Raw genomic sequence first — 25,608 nt, 5'->3', positions numbered from 1 at the left:
CTTTTTTTCTTTTTTTCTTTTTATTCTGGGATTTATTTACCTTCTATGGCTGTCACTGGAGCTGAGAGCCGGCTTTAGCTCTGAGGCTCGGCTCCAGCTCTGAGAACTTGGCTGCTGAAAGCAGGTTTCTGGGCTTTGTTTACCTTCTGTATTTGAAACTTTGTTGCAACTCCAGCTCTGAGATCCCGGCTGACTGAAAGCAGGTTTCTGGGTTTTGTTTAGCTTCTATATTTGCAACATTTTTTCTTAGAGAGCAAGTTCAGAGCTGGGCTGCGGCAGGCGGGGAACGTTGGCTTCCTCCTTCACTGGAGCAAGCAAGCCTCATGTTCACTTCAGCTGCCTGGCAGCCGGCCGCCATCTTGGCTGGCAGTTAATTTGCATATCTCGATGATTAGCCAATGGGAAGGGTAGCAAAGTTATGGTTAATTACCATGTTTCTCTATTATTAGATAGGATAGTTAGAGCCTACCATTTACTGTTTTATTTCTTAACACCAACTAAAGAATCATGGAAATTGAAAATCTTCATGGATATAAGTGATTCCATTGGTCACAGGGAGACTTTTCACCCTCATGCTTTGGGTGTATTTTTCCTTTATTACATTGCTAATTCTTTGCTATCAGGGAATGATATGTTTATCAGGTAAGATGAATTTCTGACAGGCTTATGTGTATACTCCATTACTGTAAATTCCCAGCACTGCCTAAAAGAAGCTGTGTTTGCAAACCAGTTTAAGCTGAAGACAGGTGCATTAGTGGTACTGTTTTATGAGTTTCATAACAAGTCTAAATAAAAGTGGCATGCAAATTACACCACGGGAACCAATTCCATTGGCAATATTTTGGAGCACCATAGGGATTCCAAGAGGGAAGGAGTAAGAATATATTAGACTCTTTTGATACATTCAAGATATTTTTCTTAAAAATATTTTTTATTAATCAGTTTGATCAAATAAGTAGCACCAGTACTTGTCATTTGTTGATCTGTTAATGGTAGCCATTCTGACAGGTGTGAGGTGATGTCTCATTGTGGTTTTAATTTGCATCTCTGAGATGATTAGCAACATTGAGCATTTTTTTATGTGTCTATTGGCCATCTGTATATCCTCTTTGGAGAAGTGTCTATTTAAATTATTTGCTCATTTTTTAATTGGATTGTTTGTCTTCTTGTTGTTGAGTTATATGAGTTCTTTGTATATTTTGGAAAATTAACCCCTTAGTGGATGTATTATGTTCTCCCATACCTAGTGTTCCCTTTGTATTTTGAGGATGGTTTCTTTTGCTATTCAGAAGCTTTTTAGTTTGATATAGTTACATTTGTTTATTTTTTTCTTTGTTTCTCTTGCCCTAGGAGATGTATCGGTAAAAATTTTATGACGTGTCTGATTTTATTGACTATGTTTTCTTCTAAGATTTTTATGGTTTTGCAACTTACATTTAAGCCTTTTATCCATTTTGAACTTATTCTTATGTATGGTGTAAGTTGGTGGTCTAATTTTATAATTTTGCATGTATCTAATTTTCCCAGCACCATTTATTGAAGAGACTGTCTTTACTCCATTGTGTGCTCTTGCCTCCTTTGTCAAATATTAATCGGCCACAATGGCTTTCTGGGGTCTCTGTTCCATTGATTTATATGCCTGTTCTTGTGCCAGTACCAGGCAGTTTTGAGAACAGTGGCATTGTAGTATAACTTGATATCTGCTATTGTGATATCTGGTACTTACTATTAAGAGGATGTGTTGATAGACTTTTCTCATTTAATACACATCTCTCTCTCTCTCTCTCTCTCTCTCTCTCATTTTTGGACAAGGTGGCCAGGTAGCATTGATTCAAATAGAAGGCTCCATAGCTAGTTCATTTTACAGCATTGTGGATCAGAAAGTACTTTGTGGTTTAAATAAAAATGATAAAATACAGGCCAAAGTTAGAGAGTCTATCTCTATTTAACATTCTCTACTCTGAAATGTCTTCAGAATTAAGGATACAAATGTCCATAATGGTATCTTCATATTTAGAATGATTCATCATGCATACAAAGAAAAATGTGGAAATTACAACTTCAGAGGAAAGCTTTATTCTTGCTCTTTGAGGTGCTTATTTTTTTTTCACATTATAATTTTATCCAGTTAGATTTTTCTTCACATTTATCATATAAGCAGAAAGTGGTTTATTCTGTAGATGGTTCACTTTTTATTAGATCAATTCAGTAACATCTTTAAGGAACATTTCAAGATAACACTGAAATTTCTCCATGGCCTGCATAATTCTGCCATTTAGAATTTCTAATATATTTTATTAACCAAACTAGAGGCCCAGTGCACAAAAATTTGTGCACTTGGGTGGGGGGATCCCTCAGCCTGGCCTGCCCCCATTTGCAGTCCAGGACCACTTGGGGGATGTCCACCTATTGACTTAGGCCCACTCCCCGGGGGATCAGGCCTAAGCTTGTAGTCAGACATCCTTCTGGCAGCCAGGGAGCCCTCGGGGGATGTCTGACTAAAGGCGTAGGCCCTCAAGGGAGCTGTGATGAGGAAGCTGGGGTGACAGAGGAGCCACGCTGTCCCGCCCCGCTGCCATTCCTGTGGTTTTGAAACTCTGTGTGGAGGAGTAGTCAAATGGATCAGTGGAGAATAATAATTGAATTCTCTGTGCTTTTTACAGACCTTCTTAATACTTATAAAAATTCTGGTCTTTGACATCCAATCTCTAAATTCAAAAATCTAAAGCATAGTGTATTTAAATGTGTTTATGTGTCTGTCATTGCCTCAGGACATTAGTTTTACTCCATTTTCCAAGCATTTGTATTTTAACTACCACTTAATTTTTCTGGGTGGCACATAGCCAGTATTATGAATATCAGTAGAGCTGGAGGGAGATTGAGTTAACATAAAGGTAAAACTTATTGCATCGCTTTCCTTCTGTGGATTATTACTCAAGTCACAAGTCCTATATGGGCTGAGATATCTTGTAAGAATGTTTTCCCGTTCCAACAATTTACAGCTCTTTATTAAGTGCTTATTCTAAATTGTAGAGAATGCCAAAGAAATATCTATTTCTTTGAAGAGCATATTATTTGTTATGCTTTTAAAAGACATATATGTAATTTCTATGTCTTTTTAAAAAAGAAATTCTGTGAATGTGGATTGTGAGGACCTGAAGACTGTATCAGAGACCTGAGGGAAGACTTTCATGAAAATGTGGCTGGCTTTTGAATGAAGGCTGGGTTTTTCTTTTTTTGTTTTTTAAAATTCTCACCTGAGGATATGTTTTCATTGATTTGAGAGCGAAAGAGAGGAAGGGAGAGAGAGAGAAACATCGATCAGTTGCCTCCCATAAATACCCTGATGGGATCAAACCTGCAACCTTTGGAGTATGGATGACACTCTATCCAACTGAGTCACCCAGCCAGGGCAAGGCTGGATTTTTCTTAAAGGAGATAGGCATGCCATAGAGAAAATGTATGTGCATGTAGAGGTGTGGAGAAAGATGTTCATTGTAGCCAAAAAAAAAAGGAAACAACATAAATGTCCATGCATATGGAAATTGATAAATTGGTATATGTACAGAGTAGAAGAAGGCAATGGATGAACTCTATATTTAGAAGCATGGAATAATAATTAAAATAATGTTAAAAGAAAATGTGTAAGTTACAGAATGATACATACCATATTATGCTATTCATATACAGTATTTTTAAAAACACATGCATATAAACACATCATAAAGGATGGAAGGAATGGTCACTAAATTTATTATAATGGTTGCTTCATAGGAGGTTGGAAATAGGATAAGGATGAGGATTAATTGGAATTCAAGTTTCTGAATAATTTATTATTTCTTAAAAACAAATTGAAAGTATAAAAACTATTAGAAGGTCATTTCTTTGGCCCCTTTAGTGATAATATACTTGTATTCCTCATAAAAGTAATTTGAAAAGAAAAAGTGGAATTACCAGTATCAATTAATGCTCATTGGGTCATCCAGAGTATGCAATGGATACAGACTGTCATTGTTTCTCTTTGTAGGTAAATGTCACTCGCGAAGACTCACCAAGTGAAGACCCAGTCTTTCTTAGGACTTTAGGCAAAGGAGATTGGTTTGGAGAGAAAGCCTTGCAGGGGTAAGTAGATCACATGTCACACAGTTTTTGCTTGAGTACTACATAAATTCCTGTCTTAAAGATCGAGCTCCTAACAAAACAGGATTTTTAGTGCTGATTCTGATATCAGACATGGACCCTTGCTCATTTTTATTTTATTTCCAGCTGGAATTGTAATATGTGTAGATAGGCTGTAGGATTGATTGGTGGTTAACTTCTGTAATAAATAATTTTTATATTAATAGGAAAATCTCTCAGCTTTATGTTTCTTAACTCTATAAAGATAAAAGAGAGGGAGATGTCTCTGCTAAGCTTACTTTGTACAACAGTTTTACTCAGAATCACAGGAAGATGGTTGAGAATTTTGAAATCCCTAAACCTGGCTGAACAAACAATCGATGGGAAAGCAGTGATTCACCTCTGGCTGGCTGTCGTCGGTGCTGGTTATGGTAATGGAGGTGGAGGAGCAGGTGGGCCTGGAGGTGATTTATGCATCTGCAGACTCACTCTTGAGGGCTCTAAAGACTGAAGAGGTGTACTGCACGATCACTGAAATTGCACTTGTAAACTAAGACCTCAAGAAAGAAGCATTTGGGATTTCTTCCCATATACTATGGAAGAAAAACTCAGTTGACTTTGTACTACTGAATGTACAAAATGCACGACAAATATGACAGATTTATTTGGGTATTCTAGTCTTGATGTCCAATAAGCAACACCGCTTGATTATCAGTAAATAGAGATAAAACTTTTCTGAGTTTAGTGCTGTATGTATAATAAGCCACTTGAATCAGAAATAACTAATAAACATTTATTTTTGCATCATATTCCAGGTGTAGGACTGTCTACTAGAGAGGAACAGCAATAGGATCAAACATATTCCTAAAATATTTGGAACAGTTTTGTTTCCATTTCAAATTATGACTTTATTTGAAATTATTTTCAAATTAAAAAATACAAGCAATTTGCTTAAAGGTACTATAAAGAAAGTTTAAGGAGTTTTTAAAATTTTATTTTTAATGACAGTTTATATTCAATATTATTTTGTATTAGTTTCAGGTGTACAGCACAGTGGTGAGACAATCATATATTTTACAAAGTGGTCTCCCCAACATTTCAACTACCCCCCTGCACCATACAGAGTTATTATAATATTATTGATTATATTCCCTATGCTGTACTTTACATCCCTGTGACTATTTTATAGCTACCAATCTGTACTTCTTAATTCCTTCACCTTAAGTAGTTTTTATTTTTTAAGCCACAATCAGTTGCCAGGTCTTGTTTCTTCTTTACTATTTCACAACTACAAAAATAAAACAGTGATTTTTATGTTGTCTTACTCAGGCCACATTATCTTGTGAAAATTCAGAACTAAGTGCACTTGATTTTCTGTTTTTTTCTTTTACTGAGTTCATTTGATCCTATCTGATGAGTGTGTATTTGCCATTAAATTTTTCCAATGGCAAAGTTGGAAGAAATGCCATGGTTGGTGTAGATATACAAAATCATGCAATAATCATAATCTTCATAGCATAAAATGTACAAAGATACCATTTATACTTTAATCTTTCTTTCCCTTGATTATTATATACGTAGAGGATTCTAGAGGATAATGCCACCTGACTGCCTCGGTCCAAGATTAAATGTCTCTGTGAAAATTGTGATACCTTTTCAACATATAACATTTTCAAAATATAACACTTTCGATCATTTCTGATGAGATCACAAGTGGAACACCAGAAAGTAAAACATAATTGAGAATTGACAGATTTTCTTTTGTAGCTTACTGTCACTGAATCTTGGCGCAAATAAAAGAAAGCTTTTATGGTGAAAACACCTTCCTAAAATGGGTCTTAAGAAATGACCTTGGGGATATGATTTATGAAAAAGATATCAAAGTTTGCTCTGATATCAAATTTAAGTTAATGCTCTTCCATATAGATTAAATTCATTCTAACATGATTATTCTTTTTTTTAAAATATATTTTATTGATTTTTTACAGAAAAGAAGGGAAAGGGATAGAGAGTTAGAAACATCGATGAGAGAGATCGATCAGCTGCCTCCTGCACACCCCCCATTGGGGATGTGCCCACAACCAAGGTACATGCCCTTGACCGGAATCAAACCTGGGACCCTTCAGTCCGCAGGCTGACGCTCTATCCAACTGAGCCAAACCAGTTCGGCTGATTATTCTTATGAACTGCCTGTTGTCAAATCTCTTTTGAACACATTCAGCCTCTTCGCTGGCCAATCTGTCACCACACCACCACCACAACCATTACTACACTGACCTATCCCCATCCCTTTCTTTCTTATGGCCTTTAGTATAGTTTTGTCACTACTCAACCGGGCTTTATCAGTCTACTCTAAGTGTCCTCTTAAATGTCACCGGAAATTTCCTACTGACATCATAGAACCATCTTCATCTGACTTAACTTCTCAGCCACAGTTTTACATTGTTGACCACTCCTTCCTTCTTTACATTTCCCATCCTTTGAGAGCCCTGCATGTGTTAGCACTCTACAATTTCTCATTTGATTTTCTAAAATTCACCAGGGTTTTGTCCTCAACTCTCTCTGTTACATAACATCTTGGAATACGTCCATATCTATCACTGCATAGTCCTTCAATGAAAAGAAGTCCCAAATCTATACTAATAAAAGAGTAATATACTAATTAGACCAGATAGACTGGACGTCTTCCAGACGTCATTCTGGACATCCTTCCTGACAAAGCTGGGGCCCGGGCGGCGCCGCCTGGGATCCCGAGTGCCTGCGCCGGCCCAGGCGAAGCCGGCCCAGGTCCTGGGTGCCTGTGGCTGGCCAGAAGGAGGGAAGTCCAGGTCCCAGGTGCGGGGGCCGAAGCAGAAGCAGTTAGGGGCGATAGGCAGGCAGGCAAGGGGTTAGGGATGATCAGGCAGGCAGCCAAGTGGTTAGGGGCGATCAGGCAGGCAGGCAGAGTGGTTAGGGGTGATCAGGTAGGCAGGCAAGTGGTTAGGAGCCAGTGATCCCAGATTGACTTGAAACCATATAGAATTCACATAGGCATCAGATTTGTCAAATTCTAAGCTACTTGGATTTGTAGTAATGGGAAATATATAAGAATATGATGAACCTGAGAGAGATGGGATCGAGCTTCCACTTGCTCCTCCCCCTCCCCCTACTATTTGAGTCTTCAGCATAATATATGGTTAAGAGTTCCAGCTCAGAAATCAGACTGCCTGGGTCGGAGTCCACTCTGTCATTTATAAATTATGAGACCCTGAGAGATTCTCTTTTCATCTGAAATGAAAATGATGATTGTCTCTAACTTTTTGAGTTACTGTGAGAAGTAATCAAGGGAATACTTATAAAGCATTTTGGGTGACTACTTAGAATTTAGATGAATGCTCCAAAAAAGCCAACTGCTATCAGCACTACCACTATCATCTTTATCTCCATTATTATTATCAGCAACATCAACATCCATCACCGTAATGCTGGTATCACTGTTCCCATTCCCAAGAATGTTCTGGGTCAGTTAACCTCTCTGAGTCTCTGTTTCTGAAAATCTGTAAACTGAGCCAGTTGAACTAGATGATCTCTAAGTTTTCTTAGGGCACAGTCTCTGCTTCTCTTGAAATGTGGCCTCTTTTCAGCTGGAACAGCTCTCTAGATTCTAAATGCAGCTCTGGGCCACCCTCGTTAAATAGCAGACCGCTGCCAGCAGGGTCCTTTCCTCCAGGAACTCTCTCAGCTGTTGCCTGTCATTCTGAACACCTACACTACATGCCAGGCTCTGCCCTTGTTTGTGCAAAAATAAATCAGCCAGTCAATTCAACACACTTTGGTATCACAGTCTGTATACCCCAGGTTTTCCACTCATAGACTGTGATCTTGGGAAATTTAATTAATATTTCTGAACCCGTTTCTTGTTTTCTTCTTTTTTCAATTAATAAAATAATATCATATAAAATGATATAACACATGTTGAATATAGCATATATCATTCATTTATTTATTTGGAAAGACTTTTAGTTATGATTCAAACCTCTTTTGTATTCTCCCCCAGTACTTTTCCTCCCTCCCAGGGAAAGACTTTTAGTTATGATTCAAACCTCTTTTGTATCCTCCCCCAGTACTTTTCCTCCCCGCCCCCAATATCATTACCCTGAAGTTGGCTATATGCATCCTCAGTGATTGTGTGTCTAAATTTTATTGTGTATACATATATGTATAATAAACATATACATATATGAACATTAACATATATAAACTTACTTTATGGGTGTTTAAAATTTTACATAGGTGAAATCCCATTCTGTTTCATTTGGGGTCAATATATCATTTTTTCTTTTCTTTCTACTGCCATGCAAATTGCACTTGTGTTATTTCTTTGTTTAGAAGTTTTACCTTCCTTTTCTATTCCTTTAATGATGAATTTTTTAATTTTTAATATGTAATGGTAATCAATAGCTCTATCCTTCACTTGAATAATACAGGAATCTTCACGTGTTTAACTTCAAATTACTCTTGCCTGCTTTTTATCTAGATTTGTAGTATATAGTTCCATATGATTGGTAAATCCTCAAATATTAGTCATTATTATTGATATATTTTTTCAGATCCTACTTAGATTTAGTAACTTGGTTTACTTATTATAGCAGGTCTTCCAACAATGTGCTTAATTATAATGCTGAGATGCCTAGAAACTTAACTCTTGTGTATATTAGTTATCCTGTGATAAAATTGGTTTCATTATATGTTGTTTTGCCACAGTCTGAAGAACCTATTAACAATATTAAGTGAGAACTTACTGTAGTTTTCCCACTATTGCTTACATTCAACTTATTTCTTTTGAGTTCAGAGATGATTTATTTATGCTTTTTGCCTTTCCTAAATGTGAATGACCATTGGGTTATGCATAAAAATCTAGGTTAGATTTACTTTTTTTCAGAATCTTAACTATTATTCCATTGTCTTCCAGTATCCATAGTCTAGAATCAGTCAGTCACTAGAAGTAATGTCTTTTTCGGGGGGGTGGGTAGGTGTCTATCTCTGATATCCTTCATTTTTACTATAATCTAAGTGCAGATATGTTTTACTTTATTTCATATGACTCTATATGTCCCTTTCTTCTGAGAATGCAGTTTTCCTCAATTCACAGCATTGTCTCTGCTTATTCCCCCCTGCCCCAGTTTCTCTTTTCTTTCTTTTGGTTTCATCTCTTTATCCTCCCATCCTTGCCTTCTTATTTCAGGTTTATAGGTTCTTCTTATTATTCTGTGCTGCTTTTGTAATGGAATCTAGGTACATTCTCTCATATCCATCAAGAAATTCTCTGCTTCTCTCTTTAATTGTATCAAGTCTTAAATTCAATCTATACATTGAGTAGGTTCCAGTGACTACTTAAAATATTTTTAGACTATCTGCTTGGCACACTACAGTGGTTAGGACTGTGAGCACTAAAATAAACCTTCCTGGGTTCAAATCCCAGCTCCGTCATTTATAGAATATGTGATCTTACTTTTCTTCTCTTAGCTTCATGTTCGTGATTTATAAAATGGGAATAATAGTATCTGCCACATAAGATTAAAGGGACTAATAGGTCAAATAATCTATATAGTTTTGGGGCATACTAGAATCATGCCTGACAAATACTGTGTTCAATAAATGTTAATTATTATCATTATTTTATTATTCTTTAAAATGTTCATATTGTTTCTTATTTATACTTTATTTTCTTTATCTCTTTATTATGTTAAAAATATCAAATATTTTGTAATTTTTTTTATTACCTTCACTTTTAGGTTCAAATTCTAAAGCTCTTTATATCTGTTAACTCTCCCTCCTTATTATATGGTTTATTATAGCTTGTGGGGCTGTTTGTTTGTAATTACTGTATGCCCATTTTCTTTTTTTAATTTTATTTTTTTTATTTTTGTTTTATTGCTTAAAATATTACAAAGATTAGTGCACATGTCTCCTCTTTTTCCCCCCCTTGACTTTCCCCTGGCCTCCCCTACCCCCCAGTGTCTTGTGTCCATTGGTTATGCTTCTTATATGCAATGCATACAAGTCCTTCTGTAGTTTGACAGTCTGTTCGATGCTGCTCTGCCTCTGTATCTATTTTTGTTCATCAGTTTATAATGGTCTTTATTATCCATAAATGAGTGAGATCATGTGGTATTTTTCTTTCATTGACTGGCTTATTCATGCCCATTTTCAATGGAATGAGTGGATTAAGGGATTCCCTTGTGCCAGGTTATTGGAGCATCTCTATGTGGTTGTTATTGTTTTTGTTTTTTATGTTTTATATTTGCTCCTGCAAGGGCAGGCTTTAGATTGAGGTCCTTGAACCGTAAAGATAGAATAGAAAGAATTCAGATCTTTTAGTTGCCAGGCTTGGATTTCTGTTTCTCTCAGGGACAGTAGTTGCTAAAGCGTGTATCTTGAGTGTAGAAACAATCTAAGACTCTGGCTTTATGAAAGGCTCAGTCCCGGCTTTTCTCTTGGGACCAAAGCCAGACTCCTTCCCCCGCCCCTTCATGAACTCTCCTGGCCAGCTCCAGCACATGCCTCCAACCTTAGGACCCTTTTCTGTGTCCAGCACTTGGCTCTTGTAGGGTTTTAGTTTTGTTTCTTTTTTAGTTTTAGTGAAGATTAAAATTAATTTGGATTTTAGTGACGATCATTCTTGTGAGGATTATAATGGATAACCTATGTGAAATGCAACAGAATGTCTTGTGGGATTTTTTCCAGGTTGTCCTGTATTTCTGGCTAAATTCCAAAGCCAACAAGCTGCCAGTACTTAGGGTGAGCTGCTTTTTGTAGAACTGAGTAAGAAGAGCTAGAATTGCTTTTTTAGTACCACTACTCTCTCTGTAAGATGGAGAACTAGGGATACTGAAGGTTGGCCTTTTGAGGAGAATGGTGTTCATCAAAAGAAGTTGTTTCCTCAATTATCTGCTCTAAGCTTATTTTTTTGTTGTTGAAGTTTTATATGTAAACAGGTGATTAAAATAGAGAATGTGATAAGTGATAATATAGAAGAAGCACAAAGTGTCATAGCACATTATAATATCTCTATTTTCATCCCAAAATGTTTCCTGGGCTCCAAATTTAGTTTTCTATGGGGCATGGCCACTTGGATATCACTCAGGTACTTCAAGTGGCACTTGGACAACTGTAAACTCATTTTCTCTCCACCCCCAACCAAATCTACTCCATTTGAAATGATTACTATTGCAATAGTGTTTCTCACACCAAAAATGTGGACATTATCTTTGACTGTTTCCTCTCCTGAAATACATCACTAATAACTAATCCTGTTGATTCTACCTCTTAAATAACTCTCACCATCACCTATGTATTGCCACAGTTTCAATCTGTCACCTGGATTACAATCCAGCCTCCTAATTGGTCACCCTGTGTCCAGTCTTGCTCACTTCCCATCTATTCCTAACACTATGGTTATGACAATCTCTCTATTAGTTTTCCAGAATAGCTACAATAAATTACTACAAACTGAGTGACTTAAAACAATGGAATCTATTCTTTCACAAGTCTGGAGGAAAGAAGTCTAAAATCAAGGTGTCACATCCCCTATGAAAACTCTAAGGAAAATGTGTTCCCTACCTCTGTCTAGCTTCTGGTGGTTACTGGCTTCTTTGGCTTGTGCCTTCATAAACCAATTTCCACCCCCATCTTCACGTGACCATCTCTCCTCTGTGTGTGTTTCAGTATCAAACTCTCTCTCTCCTGATAAGAACACCAGTCATTGGATTTAGGGCCTACCCTAATCTGGTATGACAGTCTCTTAACTTGATTACATCTCCAAAAACCTTATTTCCAAATAAGATCACATTCAAAGGTATTGGGGTTGAAGACTTTGACATAGTTTTTTTTTGGGGGGGGGCACAATTCAACCTACAACACTGTAAAACAGTCTATGTCACTTTATTTCTCAAAGGCTTCCCATAGCATTTCCTGCTGTGAGGTCTGTTCTCCTATTACCACTGCAATCTCATCACCGCATCCCTGCATCATGATCCATGCTGTAGCTATTCTGAGATCTTCTATGTCAACATCATCCCCATGACGTATTTTACTTTTGGGCATTTGGCATAGCAGTAATCTGTTGTGATCACAGTCCTTCCTGGCATGGCTGAATAACTGAACTTACAACAAGCTTCAGTGGGATGTGAGAACTTGGAAGATCAGCACAGCATAGAACCTAATGCATAGTCATGTAGAAGCTGACCTGTTGCTCTATAGGCACCTAGACCCATGACATGGTCATATACTCTTATATATGAACACAAGATGCCCAGGATACGATAGCAGCCCACTGGGCTTTGATGTTAAGGAAGTCATTAGAGAATTTATAAAAATCATATCTTGGTTATAAAGAAACCAAAATATAGTCACATGCACACACACCAAACATACCTATTCCAAATTATTAATATTATTACAAAAACACCTGTAGCCAAACCCACATACAAATTAGCCAAGATAAATTAATCAAGGAAATTTGAACATCTGCTCTCTGATCTTTTCTAGAGTATAGACCTGTAATATAAAGTTAACCACACAAAACATTTCTTTCGTTGTTTGAATTTATTTGCTAATCTTGTCAATACTTTAGTGTGCACTGTACACTCAGATATCTCAACAATAGTTCTGATTATTATAATAGGCAAGAATTATCAGTAAGTGATAGTAACCAAAGACACATTAGTTTAAACAAATTAGAATATTGGTTGTTCAAAAATTGTTAAGTGCAAGGGGATTTATGAAAGAGGACTTTTATTCTAAAAGAAGGCTTTGGGCCTGCTAACACAAATAATTGTTTCTACAAAGGGGATATTTTTATAGATAGTTGAGGAAACATCAGGGTGTCTTAGAAAATGGTTTCTTTTGAGCCTGCCATCTTAAATATAAGGTCATTTTCAATAGTGAAAATTGAGGTACTTACTGAACAATTCAATCCCTCATTGCTATTCTCCAACATGTCATTCAGACAAATAATTTCCTTCAGTTGCCACAAGATAAGAAAATATAGTGCATATTTGAAACTCTCTTCAAAAACTAATAGAAAAAATGTTCATTTGAAGCTAATTTCCTTGTTAATGAATTTGGCTAGTGTTTTGTGTCTCTGTCATTTTTAATCTTTTCAAGTCTAAATGATTGCTTCTTAGTTTTTCCTTTATACAGTATAGAATAAAAATGGCTTGCTATAAATCACACTTTGGACAGGCAACAGATATTTTAGTTAGAGTCATAATTATCTCTAACTAATCACTTGTGATACCTTAAAAAATATTTTTAAACCCACCGAATAGTCTTGCCCCAAAGTATATTTGAATGTAACATTTACTTACATATTCTGATTGAGACTGTGTCCTCATGAGATGAGTATTTCCAGCTTTGTTTGGCCTCACATTCCTCATTCATACAATGAGCTGGGAGTGGGAGATATTTTAAAAACATATGCTATGTGATAATTGTCTTACCCCATATTCCATAAATTAGGGCAAGCACAATATTCCTTTTAGGACATTTCAAGTAGTATGTAAGGGGATTCGAGTTTAGCACCTCTTCATAGGGATATGTTCAAATGTATCAGTAAATAATCATATAGGCACCTTATTTTAATAAAACACAATTAAAATTGTTTTAAAAACCCATTTCAATAGCATCATAAATTATGAAGAAATTAGTAATAAATTTAACAAAAGGTTTTTAAAACCTGTATACTGAACACAACAAAACATATTTAAGAGGAATGTTGAGATCTACTGTGTTCATGTCATAAGACTCCGTATTGTTCACCCAGATTGACCTATACATCCAGTACAGTTCCAGTCAAAAATCCCAGCAAGTTTTATTGTGGAAATTGACAAGCTGATTTTAAACTTCATATGAAAAGTTAAGAGACCTAAAACAGCCAAAAGAACTTTGGGGGAAAAAATAATAAATTTGGATGACTAACTCTACCAGACTTAGAGACTTATTTTAAAGCTCCAGTAACTAAGGCAATGTGGTATTGATGTCAAGACAGGCAAACAGATCTCTGAACAGAGTAAAGAGCTCTGAAATCCACCACACACATATTGCTGCCTTAGTGAGCTCAGGCTGCCATAACAGTATTATAGAGTGGGTGTCTTAAAACAACAGAAGCATACTTTCTTACAGTTCTGGAGGCTAGAATTCCAAGATCAACATGGTTGATTTCTTGTGGGACTCTTTTCCTGACTTGCAGATGGCTGCCTTCTTGCGGTATACTCACATATCTGTGCTTTTCTGGCCATTGCTTTGTGCATGCATATACAGAGAGTGAAAAAGCTCCCTGGTGTGTCTTTTTATAAGGGCACTAATCCCATCATGAGGGACCCACCTTTACGACCTCATCGAAACATAAGTGCCTCCCAAATGCTCTACCTTCAAATATCATCATATTGGGGTTTAGGGCCTTAACAAATGGATTTGAGGCTGGGTAGGGGGGCACACAATTCAGTCTTATAGCATTTGCCAGTTAAAGTGCACCATCAGTTCCAAGGCAATTCATTGATGTCACCATTTTCCATAAATGGTGTTGAAACAATTGAATATCCATTAGATTCAATTAAGTAGAATCTAATGAGCAGAAAGAATTGACCAACAAAATAATACCTGAAGTAGAGAGACATGGAACAGACTGACATACCTCATTGTGGGGTTGGGAGGACGAGCAGAGATAAACCAAAGAACTTACATGCTTATAGGCATAGCCCATGGACACAGGCAATAGGGTAGTGAAGACATGGGGGGTGGGTAGGGGCCGGGTGGATGGGGTAAAGGAGGGGGAAAGGGAGATATCTGTAATTCTATCAACAATAAAATATTTATTTAAAAAATAAAAAAATAAACTTGGCCCTATACCTTGCATCATATACCAGAATTAAATTAAAATGCACTATAAACCTAAATGTGAAACCAAAACTACAAAATCTTTAGGGACAAAACATAGATCAACTTTGTGAAGTTTGTTTAGGTGAAGAATTTTTTGGGGTGTCATACCAAAACACAGTTTATAAAAGATAAAGGTGATAAGTTAGACTTCATTAAAATGAAGAATTTCTGTTCTTTGAAAAAAAAGATCTAGGAATAGGAAAATAAAATATTTTCTCTCCACTATGAGAATATATTTGCAAATTATATGTCTGAAAAGGGATTTGATTTCAGAATAAATAACTCTCAAATGTTAATAATGAGAAAAAACACAATTTTTATAATGGACAAAATATTTGAACAGACATTTCACCAATAAAGAGAAATTGATCACAAATAGGCACATGAAAAATTTCTCACCATGATTAAGGAAATGCAAATTAAACCCACAATGAAATAACACTAAACATATATTAAAATGTCTAAAATTTACAAGATTGACCACATACCAAATGTTGCAGAAAATGTGGGGCAAGTGGAAGTTTCATATATTTATTGCTGGTTGGAATGTAAATGGTACACCACTTTGGAAAGAAAATTAGCAAGTTTCTTAAAAAGTTAAAGATATTGTCTGCCATATGACTCAGGTAGTCTATTCATAGGTATTTACATGAAACAGGAAAACTCATGTCCACACAAAGACTTATACACAAATGTTCATAATAGTTTTATTTGTAATATCCCAAATTTTGAAACAACCCAAATGTTCATCAACAAATGAATGGATAACAAAAATCATGGTATGGTCATACAATGAAGTCCTATTTAGCAATAAAAAAAGAAGTATTGATATACTCAACAACATAGAGGAATATAAAAATAATATTAGTGAAATGAATTAAAAATATATGATTTCATTTATATACGATCTAGAAAATAGCAACTAATCTATAGTGACAGAAAGCAGCTTAGTGGTTTCCTAGTCATGGCATTTGTCAGGAGACAGATTATGGAGAGATACTAGGAAATGGGGGACAATGTGTCTGCTCATTATCTTGGGTGTAGTGATAGAATCATGAGTGTCTATAAATGTCAAAAGCTTTAAAATTTTGCACTTTAAACATGTGAGGTTTCTTTGATGTCAATTTTACCTCAAAAAACTATTAAAATGTTTTCAAACTCACTTTTAATCTTTCCATTATCCTCGATGTAATCAAGTGTCAGTAAGAGAACTATCAACTCTCCTGTGGTTCATTACCGTTCATTACCATTGCCAATTCCCACTCAGGAGGCTCAGAGCTCACTATGCTCCCATTATCAGAGCATCTGTTAACACCATCATAGTTTTACAACTTCCTTAACAGGTAACAGAAAGTGTTAAGGCTTATTTGGGAAAATGGAATTAGAGGGTCATGAGTGCAGAAAATCCACTGTCAGTAGTAGTTCTATTCTGCAAAGCCATGGAGTTTTGAACAAGTCAAGTGGTAGGTTACCCAATACCTACCAACAAGGATGGGCCAAAAGGGTCTTGTCTTTGGGAGTCAGTTTTGGGCTGTGTGTCAGTATCTAGTTTGTTTGGATATTTTGACTCTCAGCCTGGAAAATAGAGGATAGACAGAATTTTCTACCAAAGTGGTAGAATTTAAGATCAAGCAGATAATCAGAAGCAGGAGAAAGGATGACTGAAAGACCACATCAGGCTCAAGACCTCATCGCTGAAAGAATTTGCACTTATTTGGGGTATTTGGGGTGTTCAATCCTTGAGCATAAGCACATGGAGGTATGGGTCAAGAGTATGACAATGATAAAACGGGCAGTGCAAAGGTGGAGAAGAGACACAGACCCAACAGCAACAGTTTCTGGGATTCCCAGATGTTTCTCATTCATAACTTACCCTTGCTTTCTACAATGCCAGGAAATGGTGTTACCCAGCTAATGAGACTATTCTCTGCTTTCACCTTTTTCTGGACAGTAATATCATTGAAAAATGGATTTGGAATTCTATGTAAATTAGTTTTAATACTTATAATGAAATAAACTAAATAAAATGGAAGATAATATTTAAGTGATGGATGAGATAGTTTATATGTTAAATTTTACATAAGGTATTTATTCTTGTATTGTTTAAAGTCATCTCAATCAGTAGTGATCCTCATGTCCCACATTAGGAAATATAAGATAAACTATTAATTAAACTAAGACAGTTAAGCCAGCACACCTCTATGTTATGATAATACATTATGCTACAAAATTTTAAATTTAAACAGCATGCATTTTAATATTCGTCTCTTAAATTTAATTGTCATTCATTCTCGGCAAAAAATGCATTGTTTACTTAACAAGGAAACATTTAAAAGTAAACAAGACAGATTTCCTGCTCTCCAAGGCATTCTGTTAAATGCTTTTTTTCACATACATTGTTCTGTTTGATTTTCACAGCAGCCATTATTAGGCCCATTCTTCATGTGAGAAAACAGAGGCTCAGTGAGATTAAACAACTTGCACAAGGCCAGGTACTGAGCAGAGAAACTCGGAGTCCAGCCCAGGTCCCTTGGTGCCATCATTTGTCTTTTCGGTTTAGCATACTGCAGTTATATGTCACAGTGACCGGTCTGGTCAGAATGGACACGGTAGGGAGTTCTCAGTATACAGGAGTTTCCTGTTATAACTACCTCCCTTTCCTACCCAACTGAGGTGTGCCTTCTATTAGTTCTTACTCTCCCGAGATACTTGATACATTTATCCTCTACTAAGTTTCATGATTTGGATGATGGAGGATCCCTTATCATAAAAATACCTGTGGTTTTGTCTTGGCCTCAGCTCTGCTAAATGCACATGATTTTAAATCAAATGGACCTATTTATCACCCCCTTTTTCCTTTAGCTGTGGGAAAGTTTCTTAAACTATCCTGCTTTCAAAACTATACCACAAATCAGGGCTGTATTAAGCGCTTATTCTGTAAGGTCTAATGAATCTCCTTCTGTTTTCTGGAACATTCCTGAGTGCCTGAGCTTAATGATGCCCTCAGCATCAGTGGCTGGCAGTTGCCTGCTACCCAGATGGGAGACTGCCTCTCTCACTGTCTACTCAGCAACATCTTTGCTGCAAACCTGCTCCCCATATGGGGAAACATGTTGGTTTGAAAGGAACATTTTTCACAAACATTCCATAAGAGGAATACAGGTTTTCTGCCACCCCCACCCATATGCACTATTTTCCTTAGAAACTTGGATTTGCTGTCCTGCAGAAGGATAATATCTTTACTTTAAGGCTTCTGATTTTGTGGTACCAAACCAAAATTATCAAGACTTGTAAAACAGGTACCTAAAGTTAACTTTTAAACTTACACATTTTAATTTATAAATTTTTAAAATAATCATAAATTATTATTTTTTTAAATATGGAGGAGAAAAAAATAAAATGGTGTTTTCCTAGACCTACCACAGACTAGTGAGGAGTTGAGATTGTGGAAAATAATGGGTTTTGGAGGAATATTTGCTACTAGAAGCTGTATTTAATTTGTATCCCTCTTAACTTCCACCATCAGCAGTCTACACACTATTGTGAGATAACCTCTACTGTCCATGGTACTGCATGTAACTGAAAAAGCACAGAGAATATTACTCAAGCTGTCACACACTGGAGACAATCATAGACTGTATTTATTTTTAAATTCCATTTTTAACCGATAGTTTTATTCAAAAGAAGGCTGCGTAAATTATTTTGTTACCAACTTCAGAAGAGTTCATTAGTTTCCCATTTGCTAGAGCAGAGTGAGTCATTAAGAATTGGAATATAAATCTTGCAATTTCTCCTTCTAGCAATGTCTAAATATCCTTAAAAAAACCTGCTTAGCCAAATGGTTTTATTTAAAGTAGCAAGACTATATGTGTTTGTGGAAATGGAAAATAATATTTAAGTGATGGATGAGATAGTTTATATGTTCAGAGAGTAAATCATGGATCTCTGGGTCTCCCCTAAGAGTAGAGCTGGATATACTTACAGGCAAATGCCATGGGAGAAAAACAGTCTTTACTAGCATTTTTATTTCTTTTTAAAATGCATTAATTTCTCTGCCAATCAGTTTTCTCTGTTAAGCATACCTTCATTTGCCTTATCACTCACATTTGAAAGTTAGGGCAATCTCTGCAACCCTCCTCCCCCTGGGTCGTAGCTCTCCTTCTTCCATTTTTAGACACCACATTTCATGGACAGTTCTTTCACAGTAGTTCTCATATTCATTCCTTTCTCTTTTTATCACTTTCCCCACTGCAAATTCAGATCTTTCCTTTACCTATAGTGCATGTTTTTAGGTTCTTGTTCTCATTCATCATATCTTAATATGTCATAAATATGGCAACCTTGGGCCAGGCAAATAAGACACTTGCTCTTGGTCTGCCCTTTAGCTGGTTCCATTCTGGCCCTTCTCTGCTATACCTCTTTCTAAAGGGAAAGGAGTCTTCAGGATCAAGGGTAAATGCCGGATATGCCCACCTGGAGCCTGTACCTCCCCTTCTAGACCATTCATCGGGGTAAGGGAGACAGGGTGGTAGTATGGAGGGACATTAGCAATTTTAAGTAGGGTGGTTCATATAGTCCTCAGTGAGGAAGTGACATTTGAGCAAAAATTGAAGGAGATAAGAGAAGGAGCCACAGATACCTCATGAGGGAAGACTGTCCCATGTACTAATAATAGGGTCTCCCCAAATTTACTTGATATTGTCTATGAACCAACCATTCAATGTCCTTTTTCATCTCTGAACCTTGGCAGTAGTTTCTTCCCTACCTGGGAAGCCCTTTCACACACCTGTTATTGGGCTTATAAATGTTTAACAACAAGCTCTCTGCGGGGAAAAGAAAAAGCAAAACATACCAAAAAAACCCCAACTCCAGTGATTACCGATTTCTGCCGAATAAATACTCCCACCATAGCCAGGTTACCAGTATGCTGGTCCTGAATGTGGATCTGGGAAGAAGAGATATGCAAAATTAGCTCTCCCAGTAGATAGGAGGCCGCTCCATCATCGCAGTTCCCTTGACTCATTTCCTCTCACAAGGTGTCACCTGTTTAAATGTCCCTCTGCCCTTCAGCTGTCATCGGTGTTATGCTTGATGCCCTCCTCCTCCTCTCCAAAAGCACACTGCATTCTGACTTCTCCCTTAGCATTTTCATTCTCCATCTGCCTATTTATAAAAAAAATAAGCATTTCAGGCAATAATCATTTTACATTGTTGTGCTTAGCATAGTCCCTCACAGCAGGAACATACAGCATATTTTTCAAGTCACTGATTTTAGTACAGTTGGGTTATTTTGTTCTTTTGAAGTTTTTACTTCTAATATTGGACAATTTTAAATAGTTTATTAGTTTAGAATGATAATGACATTGTCATTATGAAGTTACAAGGAGCCTTTATATTTCAGAGGTTGACAAACATTTGCAGATAAAATACATGGAGTCTGCAGAGGAGTGGTCATTGGGGGATGGGGCGTATAAATGAGAAAAGATTGGCCAGGAATTGATCATTGTTGAAACTGGTGACAGGTGCTCTGTTATTTATTCTATTTTTTTTCTCTCTCTTGCTCTACATATGTGTACAATTTTTCATAATGAACTAAATACATTTATTCTCTTTAACTTATTTTGAGATTGTCATAAATTGTGCTTCTGAGCTATGTACCAAAATTATTTTTTGCAGTTGTTTTTGTCAAAATTGCATTGAACCATGGCCATTTTTTCATGGTTAGAGCATTGGTCTGGGTTTGATTCCTGGTCCAGGGCATTACCTGGAGTGCAGGCCTGATCCTGGCTGGGTCAGGGCATGGGCAGGAGGCAACTTATCAATGTTTGTCTTTCTCTCTCCACACCCCCTCCCCCACCTCCCATCCCTCCCTTCCACTCTCTTTAAAAAATCAATGGGGAAAAAATATATATATATATGTCCTCAGATGAGGATTAATAACAGCAACAAAAATTGCATTGAGTATGAGTTGCATTTCAATAGTTGATTCTTCAAATGTTTTTGAGTAACCACTAATAAATTACTTCAATAATTTATTTACTTTTCATTTTTAAGTGCAAAGGAAATGTATTGTGTAGTCAACTAATTAAATACAACAACACAGAAAATTTGGAACAGGCCCAGATCAGAAGATTTGTGATCCAGAATCATGTGATCCAGAAAATTTGGAACAGGCCCACATCATAATGTGCTATGAAGAAAACATTATTCAAATTCTTTCGTGATTTGAATAATGTTTTCTTTTATATTTTCATGTTTAACTGATTTTTAAAAAAATGATTCTAAGAAAATTGTTCATGTAAGATTGCCACTTTGAGTTGTTTTACAAAAGTGGCTCCCTGACTGACTGAAGGGTAAGATTTATGAAAAGCAAGTATAAAACAATATATTTTTACCAAAAGTATTTTGCCTAAAGAGTTCCAGGATGTATATGAAATTACCTAGGAAATTAGATGTAGATTTATTTTGTGTTAAACCTGAATGCAAAACACAATATGTTCCAATCTAGCTACATTAGTAACTATTGAAACCGGTATAAAGAAGCAAAGCATGTCTAGAGGGGCTGGGAAATCAGCGGGCACCAATACGAAGATCTTTTATTGCTTATTCTCTTCTGTATGAGTTGAATTTTAAATAACCACTTTACATTTCAATCCCAGGTTTACATAAATATGTAATAACAAAATCCTTTTTGATATTGATAAACTGTAAAGAACTTGCTAAAAGAATATAGACAAGACTTTGCTCAGTAAATTTCTAAAAGGTATATGGCTGGTTTGAATATTAGTTCACAAACTAGACCAATTTTATGAAAAGTTCCTTAGAAAATAATTAGTTGCACATTTAAAGTGCTTGCAAGTCTCTGGTTTTTAAAAAGGAGTAATAAAGTTTTTTTTATTACTGTAATAATTAAAAAATACATTTCATTTACATAATACAATGAAACGAATATTTCCTTAACTAAGATGCTTTTGAGACAAATTAAAAACATTTCCAGCTCTAAATTTTATTTTTATTAATTTTCTTAAATTACTAAGATCTGATTCTACTTAACCACTCAAGTTTGAAGTATTTATTACCTTCAGAGATATTTTTAATTGTATTTTGAAATTATTTGAAATTTACATAGAAGTTGCAGGATTAACACAGAAAACTATATGTATTTAACCAAATTCACCACTTTTTGACATTTTGCTGCATTTGTTTTATCATTTTCTCTAATATGTTGATATAAATATGTGTTTATATTTTATATAGGTATGGTTTATTCTGAACTATTTGAGAGTAAATTGAATACATCATTCACTTTTACCCCTATTGCCTCAATGCGCATTTCTCAAGAACAAAGAGATATTATTATTTTTTCTCTCAATATTATTTTGTATTGGTTTCAGATGTAAGGTGTACTGTCTAGAAAATCATATACTTTACAAAGTGTTTTCTCTGATATTTCCATGAAAACAAATCAAGACATTAATGTTTTCTGTTTAAAGTACTTTCTTGGGAAATACATTATGTAAAACCTTTTTGTGGATCCAATTTTTCCAATATATCATCTCTCCCCACTTTTTTTTTTCATGGTAATAACTCACTTGTTTTCTGATTAGGAAAAAATCCCATCATCATTATTTTAATAAATTCAGAAATTTAAAAGGTCATTTTAAACATTGGTACACATTGTCAAGCTGCCCATTTTATTTTCTTCTTGATTATTTATGCTCTTATTTTTCCCATTTGAATATTATATTTTCTCAATATAACCTAGTATAAGTTAGAAATTAGGTGTCTAATCTTATGAGTCTTTTTATTTGCTTGATTTTCTACTGGTTAACCAGTTGTCAAAAATATGGTTTATTGAATAGAATATCTTTTCTTTAATAAATTAGTATGCCTTTTAACACATACTAACTTGCTACATGTACTCAGGTGTGTTTATAGACTCTTAGTTTATTTTCACTGACTCTATTACTGAATACTATTAAAAATTATGAGAAAATGTTCTGTGTAATATGAAGTGAAAAAGTTCTGTATAAATATATATATTCAAAATGATTCATGTTAAAAAAAGAGGGATCATCCACAGACATACTCCTACCAAAGAAGTTTGCTGAAATATAAAGGTTATCTCTAGATGCGTAGAACATGAATGATTGATTTTTTTTTTACTTCCGACACATTTCTGTATTTTTTAAATATTCTACAATGAATACATATGACTTTCATAATCAGAAAAATATCTAAATGTGTTAAGATTTTTAATCTTTTTAAACATTATTAAATTAGAAGAGAAATGAAATTGTGTGGAAGATATGACCACTTAAATAGGATTGGAAGAAATTGATGGCTCCAAGTTATGCTGTGTTCCTAGATTAACTAGATAACTTAATTCCTAAAAATAAATAGGCTTTGCTTCAAAGGGCAACATGGAATTCAGGAAATGGTGACTAGCCTGAGTAGCAGAAATAGAACAGTGGGCAAGTATGGTGTCCATAGTTGTGAAACCTGCATTTCATAATTCACTGTTTTCTTAAAGAATGAATTTCAGTTTTCTTGAATTTTATTTGGCTGTCTATTCTTAGCAACAGACTGATGCACCAAGTTCTTTTTTAAGAACTACAACAGTTAATAAAGCTTGTTATTAATATGCATGAAATTCAGACCTTTAGGTTTTTTAGTCCTGCTTCCAGATGTTCATTCCATGCTGGAAAGATGTGTTAATAGTCTAAGTGGTGATAGAAAGATCTTTAAAAATAAACATATAAGGAGAGCTAGGATTTTCACTGTCAGAGAAATAAGTTACAAATAAAAAAGTGAAGAAGTCTGGAATGACAGTTTAGTACTGGGTTAAAACCAGAGATATCATTATGACTGCATTAGATAGATATTTAGATAGATGATAGATAGATAGATAGACACATGGGTTGGCATATGTACATATATGTTCTTGTTCTGCTCATGGATGAGTCAAGAAGCAGTGATACTCCATTAGTAGCAAGAATACCCACTGCCCAGATTTTGGTTTCTAAATATCATTCTCCAGTGAAAGAAACCAGGTTTCCTTGGAGGAATGGTTAGGGTAGAGAAAATACAAGATGATTCTGGAGCTTCCTGTTGTACCCCAAAATAATGAAATGCGATGGATGGATGGATGGATGGATAAATGGATGGATGGGAAGAGGAGACAGATATTTCTTACAGAATAATTCTAATTAATAAATTTAAAAGAAAATGAGGGAAATATTAAATCATTAGACCATCACATTTAACAATTGTTGCAGGTAAGATCTACTGAAGATGGTTATAATCAGTGGGTGAAACTTTAAGTTGACATAATATATTTGTATAGCCTCAAAGTATCTCCCTCAAATAATTTATTAATTATTGTGGTAGTGTTAACATATGTTTACATAACCTTTGTTGGTAAGCAAATTCAATCTGAATGTCATAGGTAACCATTAATTGCACTGCCTTTTTTTGTACTGTGTTCTGTTAGGGTAGGTTATCAGTTTTAAGGTATAATTGGCTCAAATTGGAACATAAAAAATAAGTGGTAAATTCCTGATAATCAAACCAGTTTATTTTCACCTCAGGTAAGGCATCTTATATAATAAAAGGGTAATATGCAAATCGACCGAATGGTGGAACGACCGGTCGCTATGATGCACACTGACCACCAGGGGCAGACACTCAATGCAGGAGCTGCTCCCTGGTGGTCAGGGCTCACGGCTGGTGAGCACAGAGGTGGTGGCGGGAGTCTCTCCAGTCTCCATGGCAGCACTAAGCTGGTCAGTAGGACATCCCCCAAGGGCTCCTGGACTGTGAGAGGGTGCAGGCCGGGCTGAGGGACCCGTCCCCCTCCCCCCACCCCCTAGTGCATGAATCTTGTGCACCGGGCCTCTAGTTTTAAAATAAATGTCAATTTGTGGAAATGACAAAGCAGGGAGAAATTTCTTGCTGCTTCGTTTCTCTGTCCTTGTTGAAATACCTGCTAGGTTTCCATTGCCATATAACAAGTTACCACACATTCTGGGGATTGAAAACAACACCTATTTCTCTCCGTTCTATAGCTCAGCTGGGTTTTCTGCTCCGGGTTTCCAAGGCTGCCACCTAGGCGTTAGTATGCTGGGTGCTTAGCTGGAGTCTCTGCGGAAGAATTTGCTTCCAGATCTGTTGGCAGAATTCAGTTCCTTGAGGCTGTAAAACAGAGGTTGCTCTTTCCTGTGACGTGACACTCTCCGTCGTTAAGCCAGCACATGTGCCTGTTTTCTTGCTTGGAATCTCCCTTCTCTTTCTGCTCCCAGTTGGAGAAAACACTTGGCTTTTCAAAGGGGTTGCGTGATTGGATGGGGGCACACTCCCTCATTTAAGATCAACTGTGCCACATAAGTCTATTTACAGGAGGGGTGTTCTGGGGGATTCAGGGAAGGACATCTTTGGGGAGTAATTCAGAAATTCTGCCTACTGCAGTCACATCTCATTAATTTTTGGAGTTGTATCCTTTATTCAGGTTTGCTTTCCCCATTGGGGGAAACCATTTGGATGGCAATAAAACCGTGCTCTCTGTACGCT

At 36.1% G+C, this 25,608-nt stretch overlaps 1 protein-coding gene across 1 annotated transcript in view; it reads left to right on the top strand.

The window, feature by feature from the left end:
• Positions 1-25,608, top strand: part of PRKG1 (protein kinase, cGMP-dependent, type I) — a 995,570-nt gene that overhangs the window by 806,153 nt on the left and 163,809 nt on the right. Inside the window, exon 7 of the mRNA XM_005875929.2 lies at positions 4,028-4,122. Within this exon, the coding sequence (XP_005875991.1) occupies positions 4,028-4,122 (95 nt within the window). The remainder of the gene's footprint in view (positions 1-4,027; positions 4,123-25,608) is intronic.

The sequence above is a fragment of the Myotis brandtii genome, unplaced genomic scaffold (genome assembly GCF_000412655.1).
Source record: "Myotis brandtii unplaced genomic scaffold, ASM41265v1 scaffold475, whole genome shotgun sequence".
Taxonomy (NCBI): domain Eukaryota; kingdom Metazoa; phylum Chordata; class Mammalia; order Chiroptera; family Vespertilionidae; genus Myotis; species Myotis brandtii.
Note: the sequence above shows the minus strand (reverse complement) of the source record. Positions and strands in the feature narration are given on the sequence as shown.